The sequence below is a fragment of the Empidonax traillii genome, unplaced genomic scaffold (assembly GCF_003031625.1).
Source record: "Empidonax traillii isolate 1590-97213 ecotype Southwest subspecies unplaced genomic scaffold, ASM303162v1 scaffold992:size1346157, whole genome shotgun sequence".
In the NCBI taxonomy this organism is placed as follows: domain Eukaryota; kingdom Metazoa; phylum Chordata; class Aves; order Passeriformes; family Tyrannidae; genus Empidonax; species Empidonax traillii.
Genome location: NW_020956185.1, coordinates 655,000 through 672,485, shown reverse-complemented (window position 1 = coordinate 672,485; position 17,486 = coordinate 655,000). Strand labels below are relative to the sequence as shown.

The window sequence follows — 17,486 nt, the reverse complement described above, 5'->3', positions numbered from 1 at the left end:
GAATGCAATTACCTCTTCCATCCGGAAAGAATGGAAAATGTAGACGTAGTCACCTGGACGCCCGACAAACCTAGGGCACAATGGTTAGAGTTAAACGTTTTATACTTCTCGTATTTTATTCTTAGCGCATTTCATGTCATAATCCATGCCTCTGAGTGGGAACACTCAAAGTTTGGGGCTGTAAAGACGAAACCCTGAGCAGCCCTTGGCATCACTCACCGGCCCTTGAAGAAGGCGACGTAGAAAATCGGAGTGTAGGCGTTGACAAATTTCAGGAGGAAAGCCTTGAAAATCAGCCTCTCTTCGAAGTTCTTGTCAGTTTTGGGCACCTCTGGAACCAATGTGACACAGATAAATAGCGTTAAGGAATTATCCTATCTGCAGTGCTTCAAGATATTATGAACAGATTTTGGAAAACATCTTTTAAAACAAAGGGGTGTGTATGTATAGCCTTATATATATATATATATATGTATACATGTGTATCTATACTTTTTATATATATATTATACATATGTATATATATGAATCTATATATACTTTTTATATATGTAAAATATGTGTTATATTTTATATATATACATAATATTCTAATATTCTCTCTCTCAACATATATATATATTTTCAGTATATAAATATATATATTTATTGAGGTTATAGATATATCTATTTATCTTGAGGTTGGTGGTCAGTCCGCTGAGGATCCCACCATTCAGACACGTTACAACAGTATTTCCAATTTCAATCCACATCTGGCTGACCTTCATGACAATCACTTGCAGATGGACAAAAACTTACCTGAAGATATTCCCGAACCCTTTTATTACCAATGCTTTTTTGGAAATTACTCAAAAAGTTTTTTTACTAGAGTGCTTTTTTAGCACCCCTTTTCTGCACTTTTCCACGTGCCTTAAGCAAATTAAAAAATGGCAGAAAACGAAAGCTAATTGTGGGACAGAGGAGAGCGAAGCTCGAGATTAGGTATAGGAATTCCTGCCAGGTTAGTGATCTGCGCTGCCACTGCTGAAAGAAAAGCTCCTACAGTCAACGTTTCTGAGTAGCTGGTCAGAATTTTAGCCAGACATACGAACTTCCTGGGGTTTGCTCGCCGCTTTGCAGCCGACCCACGGGTGGCAGTGATTTGGGTCCTCCTCCTTTCGGAACTGTCCCAGCAAGTACCAGCCGAGGGCCTAAACCTACCGATCTGTGTGAGCCACCTGGCGATGCAGCCGTAGACCTCGTCCAGGATGATGATGACGACCAGGTTGATGATGACGGCGGTGGCGGTGACAGTGACGCGGACGCTGGAGCGCCCCGAGGGCGTGGAGCTGATGGCCAGGGCGGCGGCCGTGGAGATCCTGTAGATGATGACTCCGAACACGATGGCGAATGTCAGCCCGACCTGCCGGGGGAGAACGGCCCAGCCCTCTGGTGAGACACCTGGCTGAAAATGCTCCCTTTGGGACTCAGCAACCACCTCAGGAACGGGGTCTCTCTCTGGGCCACATCCCCGCTCCAGCCAATGCCGCATTCAGGCTCCCAAACACTTGGATGGGCTGCGGGAAAGGATCCTCCTTTGCGAGGGACTTGAAAATCACTTGGAAAAAACTGATACGATGATGCCACAGGCAAAAGGCATTTTATTTAAAAGGCATCCAAATGTGAACTACTTGTTTAGTAGTATTAAATAAAATTATGTATTACTAATTGCTAAATACTGAGCACTAAATACTAAAATATTATCTATTACTAATTAATATAAATATCAATACCTATTAAAAGTATTGGTAAGCTTGCTTTCAGGCCTGACACCAACAGTATCTTGCTTAGCAATATTAAAACAAATTTATATATTACTAATTGCTAGATACTGAAATATTATTTATTACTAATTGATATAAATATCAATACTAATTAAAAGTATTAGTGGGCTTGCTTTCAGCCCTGACACCAATAGCATCTTGCTTAGTACTATTAAAAAATATTATATATTACTAACTGCTAAACACTGAGCACTAAATACTAACATATTATCTATTATTAATTAATAAAAATATCAATACTAATTAAAAGTATTGGTGGGCTTGCTTTCAGGCCTGACATCAACAGCATCTTGCCTATTAGTATTAAAAAAAAAATTATATTACTAAAAACTAACTCATAAAATATTATCTCTTACTAATGAACATAAATATTAATTAAAAATAGTAGTGGGTTTGCTTTCAGGTCTGTCACCGACAGCACCCTGCTTAGTAGTATTACTAATAACTAAATTACTAATAACTAAATTACTAATTACTAATAACTAAATACTAACATAAAAAATATTAGTGAGCTTGCTTTCAGTCCTAAAACCAACAGCATCTTGCTTAGTAGTATTAAAAAATATTATATACTACTATGAAGTAAATAATTATCACTAAAATACTCTATATTACTAATTAATAGAAATACTAATATTAAAAGTATTAGTGGGCTTGCTTTTAGCCCTGGCACCAACAGCATATACACATGGTATTTCCTCTACTAATATAAAAAAGCCATCTTTGAAACAAATAGGAGTATTTCTGCTTAACTCTAACACAAACCTTCCAATCCTTTGCTCAGGCTCATTGTGCTTTCATAATCACAAACTGAAATTAAATCTGATTAAATAAACACAATTCCTGGCAAAGTAAAATCTCACTCAGTTTTTCATTGTTTAAACAGAGGAATAATTTTAAAAGGTGGTTCTTAGGAGGTACTGATTCTTCAGCTGAGAATATTAGATTTGCTGCATTTCCATTCTCTAAAAATGCAAGCATTAAAAAAAAACAAAACCCAAAACAAAATCCCTATCCCCCCAAAAAAAACAAAAACAAAAACAAAAACACCAAAAAACCAAGCCAACAACCAAATCAATTCAGTTAGTCTGGAGAATTCTACTTTTGGAAAGGGCTTAAGCTTTTTTTATCTGCCTGCCAATCTGTTCCATACCTTGAGTTATTGTTATTTCTGTCAACATTTGTTTTAAATGCTTATGCTTTATCAGCAAGTGGAAGAAGGCTGTTCTCATCATTACTTTACCTTTTTCTTGAATTAAGTGCTCTGTTTGCAGTTCTCCTGTTAGATGGGGTAACTCCAAATTTGGCTGATGCATTAAAAATCCTTGCCATCATGATTGCAATTGGCAACAGCATTTCTTTCAAAGAGGTTGGTACAGAAGTGGGGCTGTTTTCTACTTCCTAACCACTTTCTGACAGGTTTTGTCCCATCAGTGGTGGTGGGAATCTTCATTTCTGTGCCCTCATTTTCTCCTGCCCTAATTTAGGATTCTTATTCCTTTACTGGAAAGAGATGGCAAAGCAGAAACTCAAGCTCTTGAAAAGATTTTAGATTATGAAACAATAAAATGCTTGAATTTTTTCCACTGGGAAAAAGCCACTGTGAACCACATCCATCTGATAAAAGTTTCACTTACGTTTCCATCACTTCTATTCTACACAATGACTCAGTAACACAAATTTCAGGTTTTGCCAGGTGGTGCTTACCATGAAGATGATGCCAACAAAATTGGTTAAATAGGCTGGAAAACGGTCCTTCCATGTCAGCTTTTCTTTATCTGTCTAAAAAGTTTTTTTGGGGAAAAAAAGAAAGGGCATATTTAATGAAAAGAAGGAGGGTGTGATTTCGCACGTGGGACAAAAACAGAGAGGGGGAAGAAAAGGCTGGCAAAAACACAACCAGTCAGAAGATGCAGACATAGTGTTTACAGCTACAATTCCACACAGGCAAATTGTTTACTCCATATCCAGGTTCTTGTCAAGGGGCCTGCACTGGGAGTATAAATAAACCAGATTTTTTTTTCTGTATACTTTTTGAAGGAAACATGCAAATAGGCTGTCAGAAAGCATGAAGTAAGACCTCTCTTACTGTTAAATATTTTCTTTTGCTTTCCCTAGAAAAATTCTCCTCCTTCCTCTCTCCCTCCCCAGTTAAAATTTGCAGCTTTGTAGTTACATAACTGGCTCACTTAAAATACAGATTTAAGCATGGTAGGGAGTAACTCCAAGGTGAACAGAGTTGACAGGGAAGATCTTGTTTTGGTGTGTGGCAAGACTTTAAATTCCTTGGGTGTGAGTGATTTTTAAGTATCCCCTTGGTATTCAGTGGATCACACCAACAGGAGTTAAGATGCCCATGGCAGGGGGCTGGAACGGGACGGTCTTTAAGGTCCCTTCCAACCCAAACCATTCTGTGATCCTCTGTTAAAAAGTCTTTGTAGAATTCCCTAAATCCAGTCATCCAGCCACTGCCTGAATTTGGCCCTGAAAAATTCATTCAGAGCACTGTTGCTCATCCAGAGTCCTTCATAAACTTTGATGCCCGGAATTGTTTTGAAACACCAGAAAACAAAGAAGAAAAGGAACATCACAGGAGACGATGCACACATTGTAACGAACACAAAATTTCTGCTCAAGTTCTATTTTCACGACATGCACGTTGCCATTTGCAGGGAAGTGCAAAGCAACTCTCTCAACACATGGCCCATGCTCCACTGCAAAACAAAGTCAGATTTCCCAGGATGGGAAATCTAAGATTAGCCATGCAGTGCCATTCCCAATGCATGGAACAGCATCCCACAAGGTGCTGAAGAAACAGGGGGGGAAGAAGGGGAAGAAACCCAGAACTGAATATGTGAATATTAAACAGAGGTTCAACAGCCAAAAAAACAAATTGATTTGTGTCTTCCATAATTACTCATAATTTGAGTTTCTTCATAAGTTTGAATAAAAAGAACCAATTTCACCCCAGCCATGACTGTCTTAACTCTTTGTCTCCATTTGTTTGCTGTCTCTTCGGGGAAATATCGGTGCTTCTGATGGCAGCCAAAGGAAAACAAGAAAGGGTCGGGCAATATCACATTACAAAGCACTGCTCAATTAATTACACACTCTCTACTGCCTCAGCTGACACAGCACTTGAGCACAAGTGAATGCTCTTTTAGTTTGCTTAAGGCTTTGTGTTTCAGCTTTGAGTTAATAAAACATAACAACAACAACAGGCAAACCCTTGCCCCAAATCCTTGGGTACCTCAGGCAATCCTGAAAAGAATATTCCCTTTTTAATTGTGCCTTTCTTTTATGAAATATAAAGAATGTCCAAAACCTTTTTCCTTAATTTTTTTTTTTTAATTTGACTTCTCTTGAAAATAATATAAGGAATTTTGGTTTAGCTATACATATTTTTTTCTTTGATAAGATTTCCAAGTTGTCTTACAACTGTTGAGAATTTGAACTTTAACACACCAGATCCCAATGAAAGATAACCACCAAGTCTTTCAGGAAAAAAAAAAGAAAACAACACAACAACCTCCTTTTCTCACGTTTCCCAAATTAGTAACATCCAAATTGAACACAGCCCAAAAATTTATAAATAGTCTGGTTAAAAAAAAAATCAAAAAACAAAACCCAAAAACCCTCTTAATTGCTCCACTTTCATTCTAAGGGGGCCACCATTCATTAATTGCTCAATTAGTCTTCCACATTTAATACCTGAATTCTTAATATACTCAAAAGTACAGAATTTTTTACAGGCTTTAGGTTTTAGCAGAATACAGTCAAACCTGTATTCAAAATTGTTTACCCAGCCTATAAGAGGGCAGCAACCCAAATTCTTTCCCTTCTGCAAGAGATTTGAAAGGGATTTGATCTGCTGCAACAGAGGTATTGCATGTGGCACCTTGGAGCATCCTATAGATTAATGGGAACAAACCACTGGCAGCTCTGCAGCATCTTTTACGAAGATGGTACTCAAGTATAAATTTACTTTAACACCAGTCCAATCTATATATGCTTCCTTTAAAGAGTATATTCTGCAAATATTGTTATTGCAGTTGGTATTTTCATAGGGTTGTCATAAAATCCCTATTTAGGGAATGGCTCCACGCTACTGTGCCACTGGCAACAGAGACGAGAGAGGAAACTCTGCCAACAGGTTTGGTTTTTAGCTGGAGTTTTTACTTCTCTTCTTAAAAACACAGCACACAAATAGCTAAAATCTTGCAGTTAAGGGGGAATAACTTCTGGTAGGGTGGAAACCTGCGTGTGAGGGAGAAAAGGAGCTTTTTCAAATCAGTCTGCTCTTGACAGGCAGTCACAGGGAAAGAATTACAGCCTTCAGGGAAAGGGCAGGGAAGCTGCTCTTAGGGATGAGTAGCTGCTCTCAGGATGACTGGCAGCACCTTTCTCATGATGGTGTAAAAAGAGCAAGTTAAAAGCGAAAGTGAGCGCTGCATTGCTCAGTGGAATAAAATGGAATTTGTGCTTTTAAAAGGCAGAAGATCATTCTCAAAGCTGGAATTCGGCGTGGAAATCGCTGTTAGTGCTCTTCATTAATGTTTTTATTTGCAGAGACAGTCTAGCAAGACAGAGAACTTCTCCTGAGAGGCTTTAACTGCACAGAATAAGATGTTTGGTTGCAGTTTTCTCAAACTTGATTTATTAATGTAACAGGAGCACCCCTTTGATGGGGCTCAGCTAGTTTCCCTAAGCCACACTCCTCAATCTAATCATTAACGGCATTTCTAGACTTAATCAGGTGTTGTGCCCTGGCACACATCAAGTATTCTAGGATTGAAGACTCCTGGAATTTAAACACAAGTGAGCAATAGTTCTATTTTTTACCTATTCCTTAGTCTTGGGTCAGTGCCTGCTGTAACAACCTTCTTTTTCAGTCTTTTGTAAGTGAAACAAGTCAATATTTTTACCATACCTCTTTATGTTTGTGTTCTTTTCTCAGTGACTTTTCTAAAACTTTAGCTTCGTACTCTGCTCTTGGATGATCCTGTGAAATAAGTCATATTTAATAAAAAGCAAAATTACTTGTTTTCTATATCAGCTACATAGGGACTGTTTGCAGGTCGATTTCCTGGCAATTTCTGAGTTTTATAACTGAATCCCAATTTGCATGATGCCATTCATGTCAACTGATAGTTGACTGTAATTAAAAAAAATGTTAAATTCTGTACCACTCACAGTTCTACAGCAGCAACTGCAGAACAATCTGGACACCCACGTGCAGTGTTATAGAGATTAAATTTAACACATGAGATATACAGCACAACCTGCAGACAGCATAGTTCATACCAAGTGACATGATGCTTGGATTTTAATTACCTATATTTTCGATAAAAATTAGATGTCATTAACTGTAATTTCAGTGATCCTCAGCTTGTGAGGGAAACAATTTTCTGCTGTAAGTTTTCAAAATACTTGGCTTTGGGATCCCAGTGAATTGTCAGCTGGGGCGTTCCCCTAATCCTGTCTTGGACAGCACCCACAGATTCTCCACGTGCATTGAAGGAGAAGGTGTAGGAAACAATTGGAAGTAAGAGACAGCCAAAAGATTCAGAAATATTCATGGATTCACAAATATTATGCATTCATAAAAGAGTCAGAATTCAAAATTATGCATTGGATGGGAAACAGAACGGAGCTGAAAAAAGTCTGAACAAGTGGAGAGCGGGAGGGTGTAAAGGCAAAGCAACCAGTGGGAGATCTAAAGAAAATCTGATGCTCAAAAAAGAAGAAATGGAGGTCAAAAGATGGCATTCATCAGTAGACATGGAATAAAAAAGGTAGGAGTGATTTAAAAAAAAAAAAAAAAAAAAAGTTTTCCAAACCTTGACTGCCTCCTTCAGGAAACCAGAAAAAACCCACGAAAAACAAGAAAAAAAACACAAATAAACAAAAATTTGATTACTGAACAGTTGCAGATTATACTGGATTTATATTTTCAAAACTACATAAAATAGACACAGGTACAGTAGATGGCAAAAATCAGTCTACTCGTCTTCTACATTTATTAACATTACTGTCAGTGTTTTATGAACTAAAAACACCCGAAAATTAAACACTTTGGGTTTTAGCATTGCACTTGAAATTCTGATTCTTCAACACGATTCCAGCTTAAGTTTCTCCCCAAAGTCAGAGACAGGAGGAGCCTAAATTCGGGACTAGACACGTGACTAGATTATCCCGCACTGAATACCCAAACCACAGAATAAAATATACTGTATTAGCAGCTGCTGTGTGGAGCTCTGAGCTCAGACATGAAGGGGGTAGACATCGGAAAGATACACTTAATCCTCTCCACTTTCATGTATGATAACAACAAGTTGCCAAAAATAAAAGAGCGGTGTAGTGTCCAGGAAATAAATCCCTCTATTAAATCCCAGTAAACAGGTACGAACCAGCACAGCACACGGCACAGAGGCTGCTGGCACAGGGGCCCCTAAATATATTAGGGAAGGAGATAAACATATTAAGGGCAGGGGATAATTCAAACAGAAGGACTTTGGGGGTGAGGGGAACGATGCCTGTGCCCGGCTTATTGAGCTGAGTAGTGTTAAACCCGGGGCTGGGCAGGGTTTTGTTTCACGTGAGCAGTATTTGTTGTGTATCTATTTAGAACATCTCGAGATATGACAAGGGAGGTCATAGTTCTTTTAATAACAACAGCAGGGCAAGGCTGGGGGGTGGGGAGGGGACTGTGTTCTGCTCCAGGAAGGTGCCTCCTTTATCTTTTTCTTTTTTTTTTTTGCAAAGTGACAGAATTAAACCCAAAAAGGTGGGATACAGCTTTTCAGCTTCTCCTTTCCTCCCTTAATTTTGACGACCTTTTTTCATACAAATTCAGCCCTTTTCCCCTTTATGTTCTTTAGCATATTTAATACAACTCTGGCCGGGGATATTATTTTTCTTAGCCAATGAAAAAAAACAACCCACCACCTCCACACTATGTCCCTCCCAATGCCTCAACCCCACAAGTCTGGCAATGCTTTCTTTGCTATTTTCCAAGTCAGGGCTTGATCCTGCATCGTTAAAAGTTAATAGGAATTTCTCAGTGCTTTATTTTACAGCGCTGTAACTTTATCAGCTCCAGTACATTCATTCCTGGTTTACAGCAGTGTGTGATGAATGAGGTCCTTAGCTGTTGGCACCCTGACATCAGCCCAGCAGTGAGCTCTGAGCTGTATATTCCATGCCTACACTAGGTGTGACCTGACTACACGCTTCAAGAAAAAAAATAAATAAAAAAAATCACATTTTGTGGCTATACAATTACGTTTCTACGGCAACAAGACGTACTAGTCATACCCTTGCTACAGAAACCTCAAACAGCTCATGTATAGGGATTTTCCTCTCTCCTAAATGATGGAAACACCCCAAGAACAATTCCCCATGAGGCAAAGCCTATCAGGTCAGGGTGAGGAGCTATTGGTAACACCATGGTGGAAGTGAAAGAGTCAGAACTGAAGGGACAAACCTCCTCCTCTTCAAACCCAGTCAGGTCCCACCTGTAGTTGAGACGCATCTGTTTTCTCTTCCAGTGTTCCATAAAGGTGGCAGCTGAAACAACAGTTTGACATATAATACCATATAACTTCAATTTTTGCTCTCTTTTATTCAACAGTCATGTCTATCTGGGAAATACTTATGGGCCAGGAGTCAAATGTTTTACCTAGGTAAGCTAAAAAAAAAAAAAAATAAAAAAGGGGCATTTGTTGCAACCATAGCTTCATGCAAATAGGTGCCTGCAGTTTTTAAGGGGTTTAAGAAAGTCAGGCTCCCAAGCTTATTTAAATATTTTTATGTGTGATTAATGGTCCTCATCTGCATATAATTTCATCCATAAGTGCAAACAAACCCGTGTTTTATCTATATAAAATATGAGTGATTTAACTAACCTTGAACTGGTGGCGGAGTTATTCCCTCAAAGATATCAAGATAAAGCATTTTTATATCATGTAATTACATCCATCTAAAGGTCATAATAGTGTGGTTGGCTCCAGTCATCACACCCAAACCTGGACACTCACGGCTGTTGTGAAAGCTGCTGGTGGGCAGGCTGTGAGAGAGGAAGCCTTTGTGGGTTTTTATCACTGAAAACACTGCCATTTTATTTTTGATGGAGATGGACTTAGAGGAAAAAAAACCTCATTAAAGCAAGTCTTGAGTCCCAATGAATGATCCCAGTCTATATCAGTCTATCTGCCCCTGAGACTGAGTGAGTTCTCAGAGGACATATTTAGATGCTGGGAATACACCAGAGTTGTATAATAAATAAATGATTATGAAAGAGGCAAGTCTACCAAGAAATGGTGTTCCCAGGGGAGTTTCCTGCAGTGAGTATTAACAGATGTGCTCAGAAACACTCATATCCAGAGAAAAACAGAGGCAGGGAGAGGGTAAGAAAGTTGAATGGAGAGGAAAGGACACCCTCATGACTGGAGCCAAGCTGGGGCCGTGACATTCATTCGCCTTCCAAGCAAAACTCTCACATGGAAAACTTACAACTCAGCCCCTTCACAAGCCACAGCCTTCCTGTTAATCAGGATGGCCATAGCTGTGTCTTAAGAGGGTCTGTGTCATAGTTCTGGAATAGCCTCCCCTCTCCTGGTAGTTCTCACGTCGGGATCTGCAGCTTCCACGTGCAGCCAGAAACACGGAAAACGAACGGGATGTCGTTTCCTTGTGCTACTTGAAACCCTTCTGTGGCCCTGGCTTACAACAGGGCAGGACGAAAAGACTGTCTGAAACACAGCCAGCTTGTTTCAGAAGCCCTAAGTGAAGGTGCCAGGGAGTGATGCACCACCGCTCTGCCAGGAGCACCTGCATTTTCATATTTCATCTGCGCTCGTAAGCGTAAGTGGAGCTTAAAAATTCCCAAAGGCTGCTGTCCAGACGATCTTATCTGGGTTCTCTGACATTTTTAATGCCATTTAATACCAAACTGCACTGGGCTAGAGTCCATGTTTAATGCTGAACTTCTGACCAGGGCTCATTTTGGTTCTATAGCTGGTTTAAGGCTTGTGGGAGTGGAGTTTGCCAGGGTGTTAAAATACTACCACAATACAAAGAAAGCCTGGCCTAATGTTTGCTCACAGTAATACCCCTAAACTTGGGCTAATTTTCTTGCTGTGCTAAGGGTGCCCTGTGTCCTGAGCAGGTTACTTGGGTCTCCTCTGCCTCAACTCTTCAACTCTACATGAATTCAATAATGCAAGTTCAAAACTATGTGGAAAAAGTTCTTATTTTCCCAACTGAAAAAGACCTCTCTGAAGCAACTTTTGTTTTATGTGGTATTGTACCACAATGGAATTTTAGGTTGATTCCAAAGAACTTGAGGAGTTTCACGTCTCACTTCAAAACTCTCTCAGATTTTGTAAAGAGCCCAGAAATTGACTTCTGCCAATCTTTTTTACTTTGCCCAAGACTGTGAAAAACAGTTGAAGAGACCCATGTTTGCTATGGAAAGGGAGGCAAACTGTTACTTTTTGGACAACAGGGTTCACAGTAAGGGTAAATAAGGGAGACAGAAGTTGATACTTGACTCTCTGCATGAGAGAATTTGGCTGTTTAAAATCTGACACTGCATCTTGCTTTGGGGTGTATCACATTTCTCCCTAAATGCTGCGTGGCCAGATGATGATCTGTGAGACAGCAATCCCTCCTCTCTGCAGCCAAGCTGGTTGAACTCAACCTCCCCCCCACCACTTCCCAGCTTTCCCTCCAAACCTGCACTCCACTGTTCCCAAAATCCCTCTGCCTTAGTCCTTCTCCTCACGGTACTTGATAATGAGCTCTTAGCGTTGCATCATCTAAAACATTATCATCTCAAATAGAAACCTTGGCCAAAAAGACAACTGCTTTAAACTGAATTCTGTAGAATTGTACTTGAAACCTGTTCAGGTGTATGGTAATGTAAAAGCAGCTCCCATGACAAATAAAACCTCAGGGTATATTATTAAGATGAAATATAATTTAAAACAGGTTATGTTAATTCATATTGTATGTGGCCACCAAAACTCCTCTTCCCCCGTGCCCATGCCTGGGGATGGGGTCCCCATCCCTCCTCCAGCAGGGAGGAGAAAAGCCCTCCAGTAACCCTTCCTGAAGTCCCTCTCACAGAGGTTTCATGAGAGGGTTAATATCTTTACTCAAGTTCTAGAGACAAGCCAGGAAAGGTTAATTGATGTGCTCAAAGCACGAGGGCAGCCAGCAGCAGGAAAAATACCTCCAAAGCCACTGTTCCCACTTCAGGGTCTGCCTGCTGATAAACTTAATTGCATCTCAGAGCACGCTCAGGAATCAATGCTGGTTTGTCCTGAAGATGCTAAAGGCCATTACACTTCCCCCCAGAGCCCTCCCCTCAACCCCAGAGTACATTAATACATTTCTTCTGTAATGTTCTAAAGTGGAAGCTGGCTCTGCAAAGAGATTTTTTTTTTTTTTTTTTGGCAAGCTGTGCAATCCCATTAATGAAATTTTGACAGACCACGCAGCAGTTTTATGACAGATGCTTAACAATTTCATTTGACATTCAGCTTGAGCAACTTTTTGAATTTTAGCCTCCAAGTCCAGAATATAAATTTGGGCGTGGCAGATTCATGGAAAAGAAAAAAGGGAAAAAAAAAAAAAAAGGAAGGAGAAAAAGAGAAGCTCTTTGTATCATTAACTGTCTGAGTATAAATACACTGCTTTATCTCTTCTGTTCCTTCCTGTTGTATTTTAAGTAATTAAAAACTCAACGTGAAGGCACAGATCTTCTCACCCCAGAGAGCCATGAAGACTGAGAAGAAGACAGTGGCAGGGTTATCAAACAGATGACTCGCACGAGCAGTCGCACAAGCTGAGCTCATCTTCCAGTAACTGCACGTCCTGTCACACAGGGGACACATGGTGATGTTGTTTCTCTGGTCACACATTTCCATACTGCAACAAAGCAACGAGACATGGGGAAAGCATGGTCAGTGTGGCTCCATCTTCGTGCTCTGATGATCTTCTCTCCTCTGGTGGTCTGTAGGACCACCAGCTACCACTCTAAGAGCAGTTCAGAGAACTCAGAGCAGTTCTGTCCATAACCTCCACCACCGCAGGGGCTGAAATCCTCATGGCTGCTGACTCCCTTTTTTTACTACAGGATTTTACAGAATAAAATAAAACTAAAATACTCTTGTTTTGAAATTCTAACTACAGTAATAGATAAGGTACAAGTATCAAAAGACTGGAGTTCAACCAATTTATCTTCTCCGTGCTCCATCTGTGTAATAGCAGCAGTGACCCTCCCTTTGACTTTCTTTAACTGTTGGAAGCAGTACAAAGCAATCTTAATGAATTTTTAAAAACACCAAATAACTATTTTTTTTTCTGTATCCATTATCTGCTTTGTTATTCAGGGCTTGTGGTTGTTGTACAAACCACGTAATTTGCATCTCCAGCCGATGATGCGAGCAGGGCAGATAATGCAAAAATCAGAGGGCTTTAAAAACATTCTAAAATGAAAAACTTACTAAAGGATTAAAAATAGGAGGACATCAAGATTTTGTTAATCTGATCACAGTTGCTTGTTTGAGGGATGTACATTCTTGATGCATCTCTAAGTCACACAATGTCGAAGCACCAAACCCCATCATTAGCAGCATTTTGTTGGTTTGTTTTAACATAATGATCTCAGTTTGGAAAAAAAACCCCTAACAACCACCTGAGCAACTGGCCAAGAATTATTTGTAGCACATCAACGCAAACTCCACATGTAAAATTAACAATGAGTGCTAATGAGATAAAAATGGGCTGTTTTGCGCCCTTGGTAGGGCTCCATCACTTATTGGAAGCTGAGACCAGTGGGGCTGCAATCCCCCTCTCCCTGTGCAGGTGGCTTAATTTTAAGCACAGCTCCCAAAAGGTGAGGCCTGCAGGGCATGAGGATGGAGAGTGGTAAGAGCACACCCTTCTCCAGCAAGTTGGCACAGAGAGAACTTGGGAAGCCACAGCCAGGAAACATGGATTGGGGTGTTGGGATGTGGGTGGCACAGGGCAAGCCCCTGGAACCACAGGCATGGAGGGCTCAGCTTTGCTCACCCTACATGACAAAACATTTCCAAAGAAAGGTAACTTTGAGTTTCTAGTGCCCTCCAGCAACAGAATCTATTTATTTATTTGTCTTACCTGGGTATATTCTCATCCACAGTGGCACAGCCATAGAGGAAAACGATAATGCCGACAATGGAAGCTGGAATGAGCATTTGTGTATAAACTCCCAGCCAGGCAAAATATAGCCCGATCTTCTCTCCAAAGTATTTTCTGAAATACATTTTTAAAAAAAGAAATGAGAGCGAGAGAGAAATGTTTCCTATTTCTTAAAATAAAACGTGGCTAAAATTATGAATCACAGATGGATTAAGCATGGAGAAAGTAAGATCTGATGACCTGTGGGAATTTTTTTCTTCTCAGAGGACTCTCTTTCTCATGATGCTTGGAGTTCATCCAGAGATACAGACAGGCACCATGAAAACAAGTCAGCTCAACTAGTCATTTCCCCCCCGCCCCTCCACGTTTCTGCTCTGCAAATTGGTATCTTTGGATCTTTTGTGAGCGAATCCTCCTAAAAAAGCACCTCGTTTTCTTCAAAGAGCCTCATCATGAGCAAACAAAAGTGATTCAAAATTCAAAGCTTCCACTCTAGGTGGGATGCATCAGCACGTTCCAAACTCACATAAAACTCCTTTTCTCCCCATTTCCCATTCACCAGAATCCCCTGGGGTGGCACTGAGGGCACGGATACCCTGCCTGGACAACCACATTGGTACCTCCGGGCACAGCTTCACCTCTGCCCCACGGAAACCCAACATCAAGGGCTGAACTCTCACCTCACCAGGTCGATTGGCTGGTATTTGTAAAACACCCCGTAGCTCGCCCACTCCTCACACAGGAGCTGCAAAACAGAAAGGAGGGGTGAGAGCTGAAGGAGCAGCGTGTTCCCCTTCGGCCCCAGCAAACTGCAGAGCTCGCACTGGGGGTCTGATCTCACCACGCTGCGGTTTCAACCCACAGCGTGCCAACACGCTCAGTCTGCATTAAGCATTAAAAAATAAATGTGCTGATTTGGCATGCTTCTAACACAGTGATGAATTCTAGTACATTAAAAGGCTCTTCAGCAACTGGACTGATGGATAACCACAGCAGAGACAAGGGAGAGCAGTCCTGGTTTTATGCTCCGTAGCACAGTGGATGTGAAAGAAGAATATGCTTCGAGAGTTCAGAAGGCAGAAAAAAAAAATTAGGATAAACTGGTTTGTTTTTGCTACACAAACTATATAATTCAGCATCCATCAAGAGGTGCTGGGCAGAGGTGCCTCAAAAGCTGCATTTAGGATGATTTTCAGCTTTAAACCACAAGAACCCAATGATTTCTACTCTTCCTTTTGGTTAGGATATGGCCCAAAGAAAGCAATGATCCCCATTACTGATCTAAAACATCCTCACAAAAATCGGTTCCTTTGAGACCTTTAACTTATCCTTTATTTTGTATAAGATATAAACATTGCTTCTCAGACCTGATTATTTTTTTATTAATGCAGTTCAGCTAACGGAGTGAACAAGAAATCTAAAAAATACTGAAGAAGATGAACTGGGCTCTCTTGCCACCTCTGTGGGAGAAGAACAGCTTTACATCTGCTTGTGAGGTCACATCTCCCTTTACTGCTTTATCTCAGTGCATAAATTTGGTAAATGCTCCTGGAGCAAGGATTGATATTTCAAGGAGATCCCTGGACAGTCACTTCTGTTTTTATTAATTCAACAACACAATCGCTTATGTATTTTTCCTCAAATGTAAGAGCACAACCTGATTATTGCTGAGGTATTTATTGAATGTGGGGTGAAACAGAAAATGTCAAAGCTTGGTTACACAACCCTCCCTGGGTGGGGTGAGGGCTGCACACCCAGTGCAGCTTTGGAAGACACTTGAAGAGGAACCGAGACCTAAACCAGGATCATCAGAGGGAGGGCAACATGACTAAAACCTTGTTCACAGCAAACAGCCCAAACAGGATGTTGTTCCCTAAATATATAGGCTATTTTGTCATGAGAACCTTGACAGATGTCAAACTCCTCCATCTCCCCAGAGAAATGAAGGGCAGACCAGAGCCTGACCACTGCCCGTGCCCGTTCCTCCTGCTCACACTTCATCACACGCAAGCCAACAACGTTTCTAGAGCAGTTTTGGAATTCTCCTGCCAAACAAACGACTAACACAGACTTTCCAAGCTCAGCTGCTGAACTTCTCATGCAAATGGTTTGAGTCATTAAAAAAAAAAAAAAAAAAAGGCAAGCAACTTAACTTTTACAGAAACGTGATATCAAAAATAGAAGTGGACTGTGGGTTTTCCCACTCAGCAACCTAAAATCATTAATCTGTATTAATTTCCTTACAACAGTAAAGGCAGAAACTGAATCATGACAGCAGGCCTTTATTAAACAAAAACATTCTTGTATATTTTGTTTCTATTCTGTTTTAGGTTTCTTTCAACCACATTTTCCAAAAGTTTAGGGCCCACTGCCTGTGTCTGGGAAGCAACGATTTGGGGCACCTTGACATCCATGTGCACTCTGCTTTAATTTCTTTTTTACAACTAAGTCTGTGCTGTAAATTGGATTCCTTTTCTGTGATCTAAGCTTGTCAGGCATATCAGGAAAATACTCAGCTAAAGGGATTTTGCATCAGAGCCATGTTTTAGTTTTGTGCAACTCGAAACCAAATTTGTGTCTAAAGTACAAATGAATTATCTCATTTATCCTGACATTTATCAGCCTGATATTCAAAGCACAGCTTCAAAGACGTGATTAGAGGAGATCAGCGCACTAGACCTAAATATTTACTTCATTTCTATGCCTCAAATCTTTAATTTTCTTTAAAAAAAAAGGCACAGACCTAGGCTAGCACTGGATTAGATTAAAGAAAGCTTCAAGAAACCAGAAGAAACATGCCAAAAGACACCAAAAGATTATTTGAGGGAACTTAAAGTCAAAAGCCAAGGTAAACATTCCCAAACACACAATGAACTTGTGAAATGAGTGAATTTGTGAGGTTTGAAATGTTAGCAGTGAAGAAGATAACCCAGACACTTTCAGAAAATATGGACCTTCATCCTATTTTTGGATGGGTGTTGTGTGTTCCTTAATGATGAAATGACAGGTATATGGTATTTTTAACACAAATCAATAGAGGGAGGGCAACAACATCCACTGTCTTCTGATGAGCCATTTGCATCCTAAAGACCCAGCAGACTGTTAATTTTGGGTACTTATTTTTATATGTCCAACCTGAAGGTCCTTAGATCTCCTTTTCCTACAAGAAATGAATGTCCAGAGCATTTCTTTGGAGACAAAACCATGAACCAAACCGCAAAGTTTCAGGTCTAAAAGCCACCAAATGACACCCAAATTTAGCAGCTCCTCCTGATGAGAGAACTGGTTGCAATCTCTCTCCTTCAGTTTTTGTCTGACACAGAGACAAAAGCCAGACTTTTTTAGGGAAGTGTGATGGGGAGGGTGTAGTAACTGCACTTTGAATTTAAGAAACCAACATTATCACAAAGGGTGAAAATTTGGTGTTTTTTTTTTTTTTTCTTATGAAAACTATTTCCTTAGAATAATTCCACT

At 40.2% G+C, this 17,486-nt stretch overlaps 1 protein-coding gene across 4 annotated transcripts in view; it reads right to left on the bottom strand.

Annotated features, from left to right (window-relative positions):
- The window catches only part of ANO1 (anoctamin 1), a 77,447-nt gene that overhangs the window by 10,224 nt on the left and 49,737 nt on the right, over nucleotides 1–17,486 (bottom strand). For 2 of the 4 annotated variants that reach the window (XM_027903700.1, XM_027903703.1), the window contains 10 exons: nucleotides 14,693–14,757; nucleotides 13,992–14,126; nucleotides 12,598–12,758; nucleotides 9,310–9,392; nucleotides 7,664–7,675; nucleotides 6,754–6,825; nucleotides 3,531–3,605; nucleotides 1,201–1,402; nucleotides 220–331; nucleotides 13–70 (listed from right to left, as the gene is read on the bottom strand). In XM_027903700.1, the coding sequence (XP_027759501.1) occupies nucleotides 13–70; nucleotides 220–331; nucleotides 1,201–1,402; nucleotides 3,531–3,605; nucleotides 6,754–6,825; nucleotides 7,664–7,675; nucleotides 9,310–9,392; nucleotides 12,598–12,758; nucleotides 13,992–14,126; nucleotides 14,693–14,757 (975 nt within the window). The remainder of the gene's footprint in view (nucleotides 1–12; nucleotides 71–219; nucleotides 332–1,200; nucleotides 1,403–3,530; nucleotides 3,606–6,753; nucleotides 6,826–7,663; nucleotides 7,676–9,309; nucleotides 9,393–12,597; nucleotides 12,759–13,991; nucleotides 14,127–14,692; nucleotides 14,758–17,486) is intronic. The other 2 variants (XM_027903704.1, XM_027903701.1) reach the window with 1 other exon arrangement.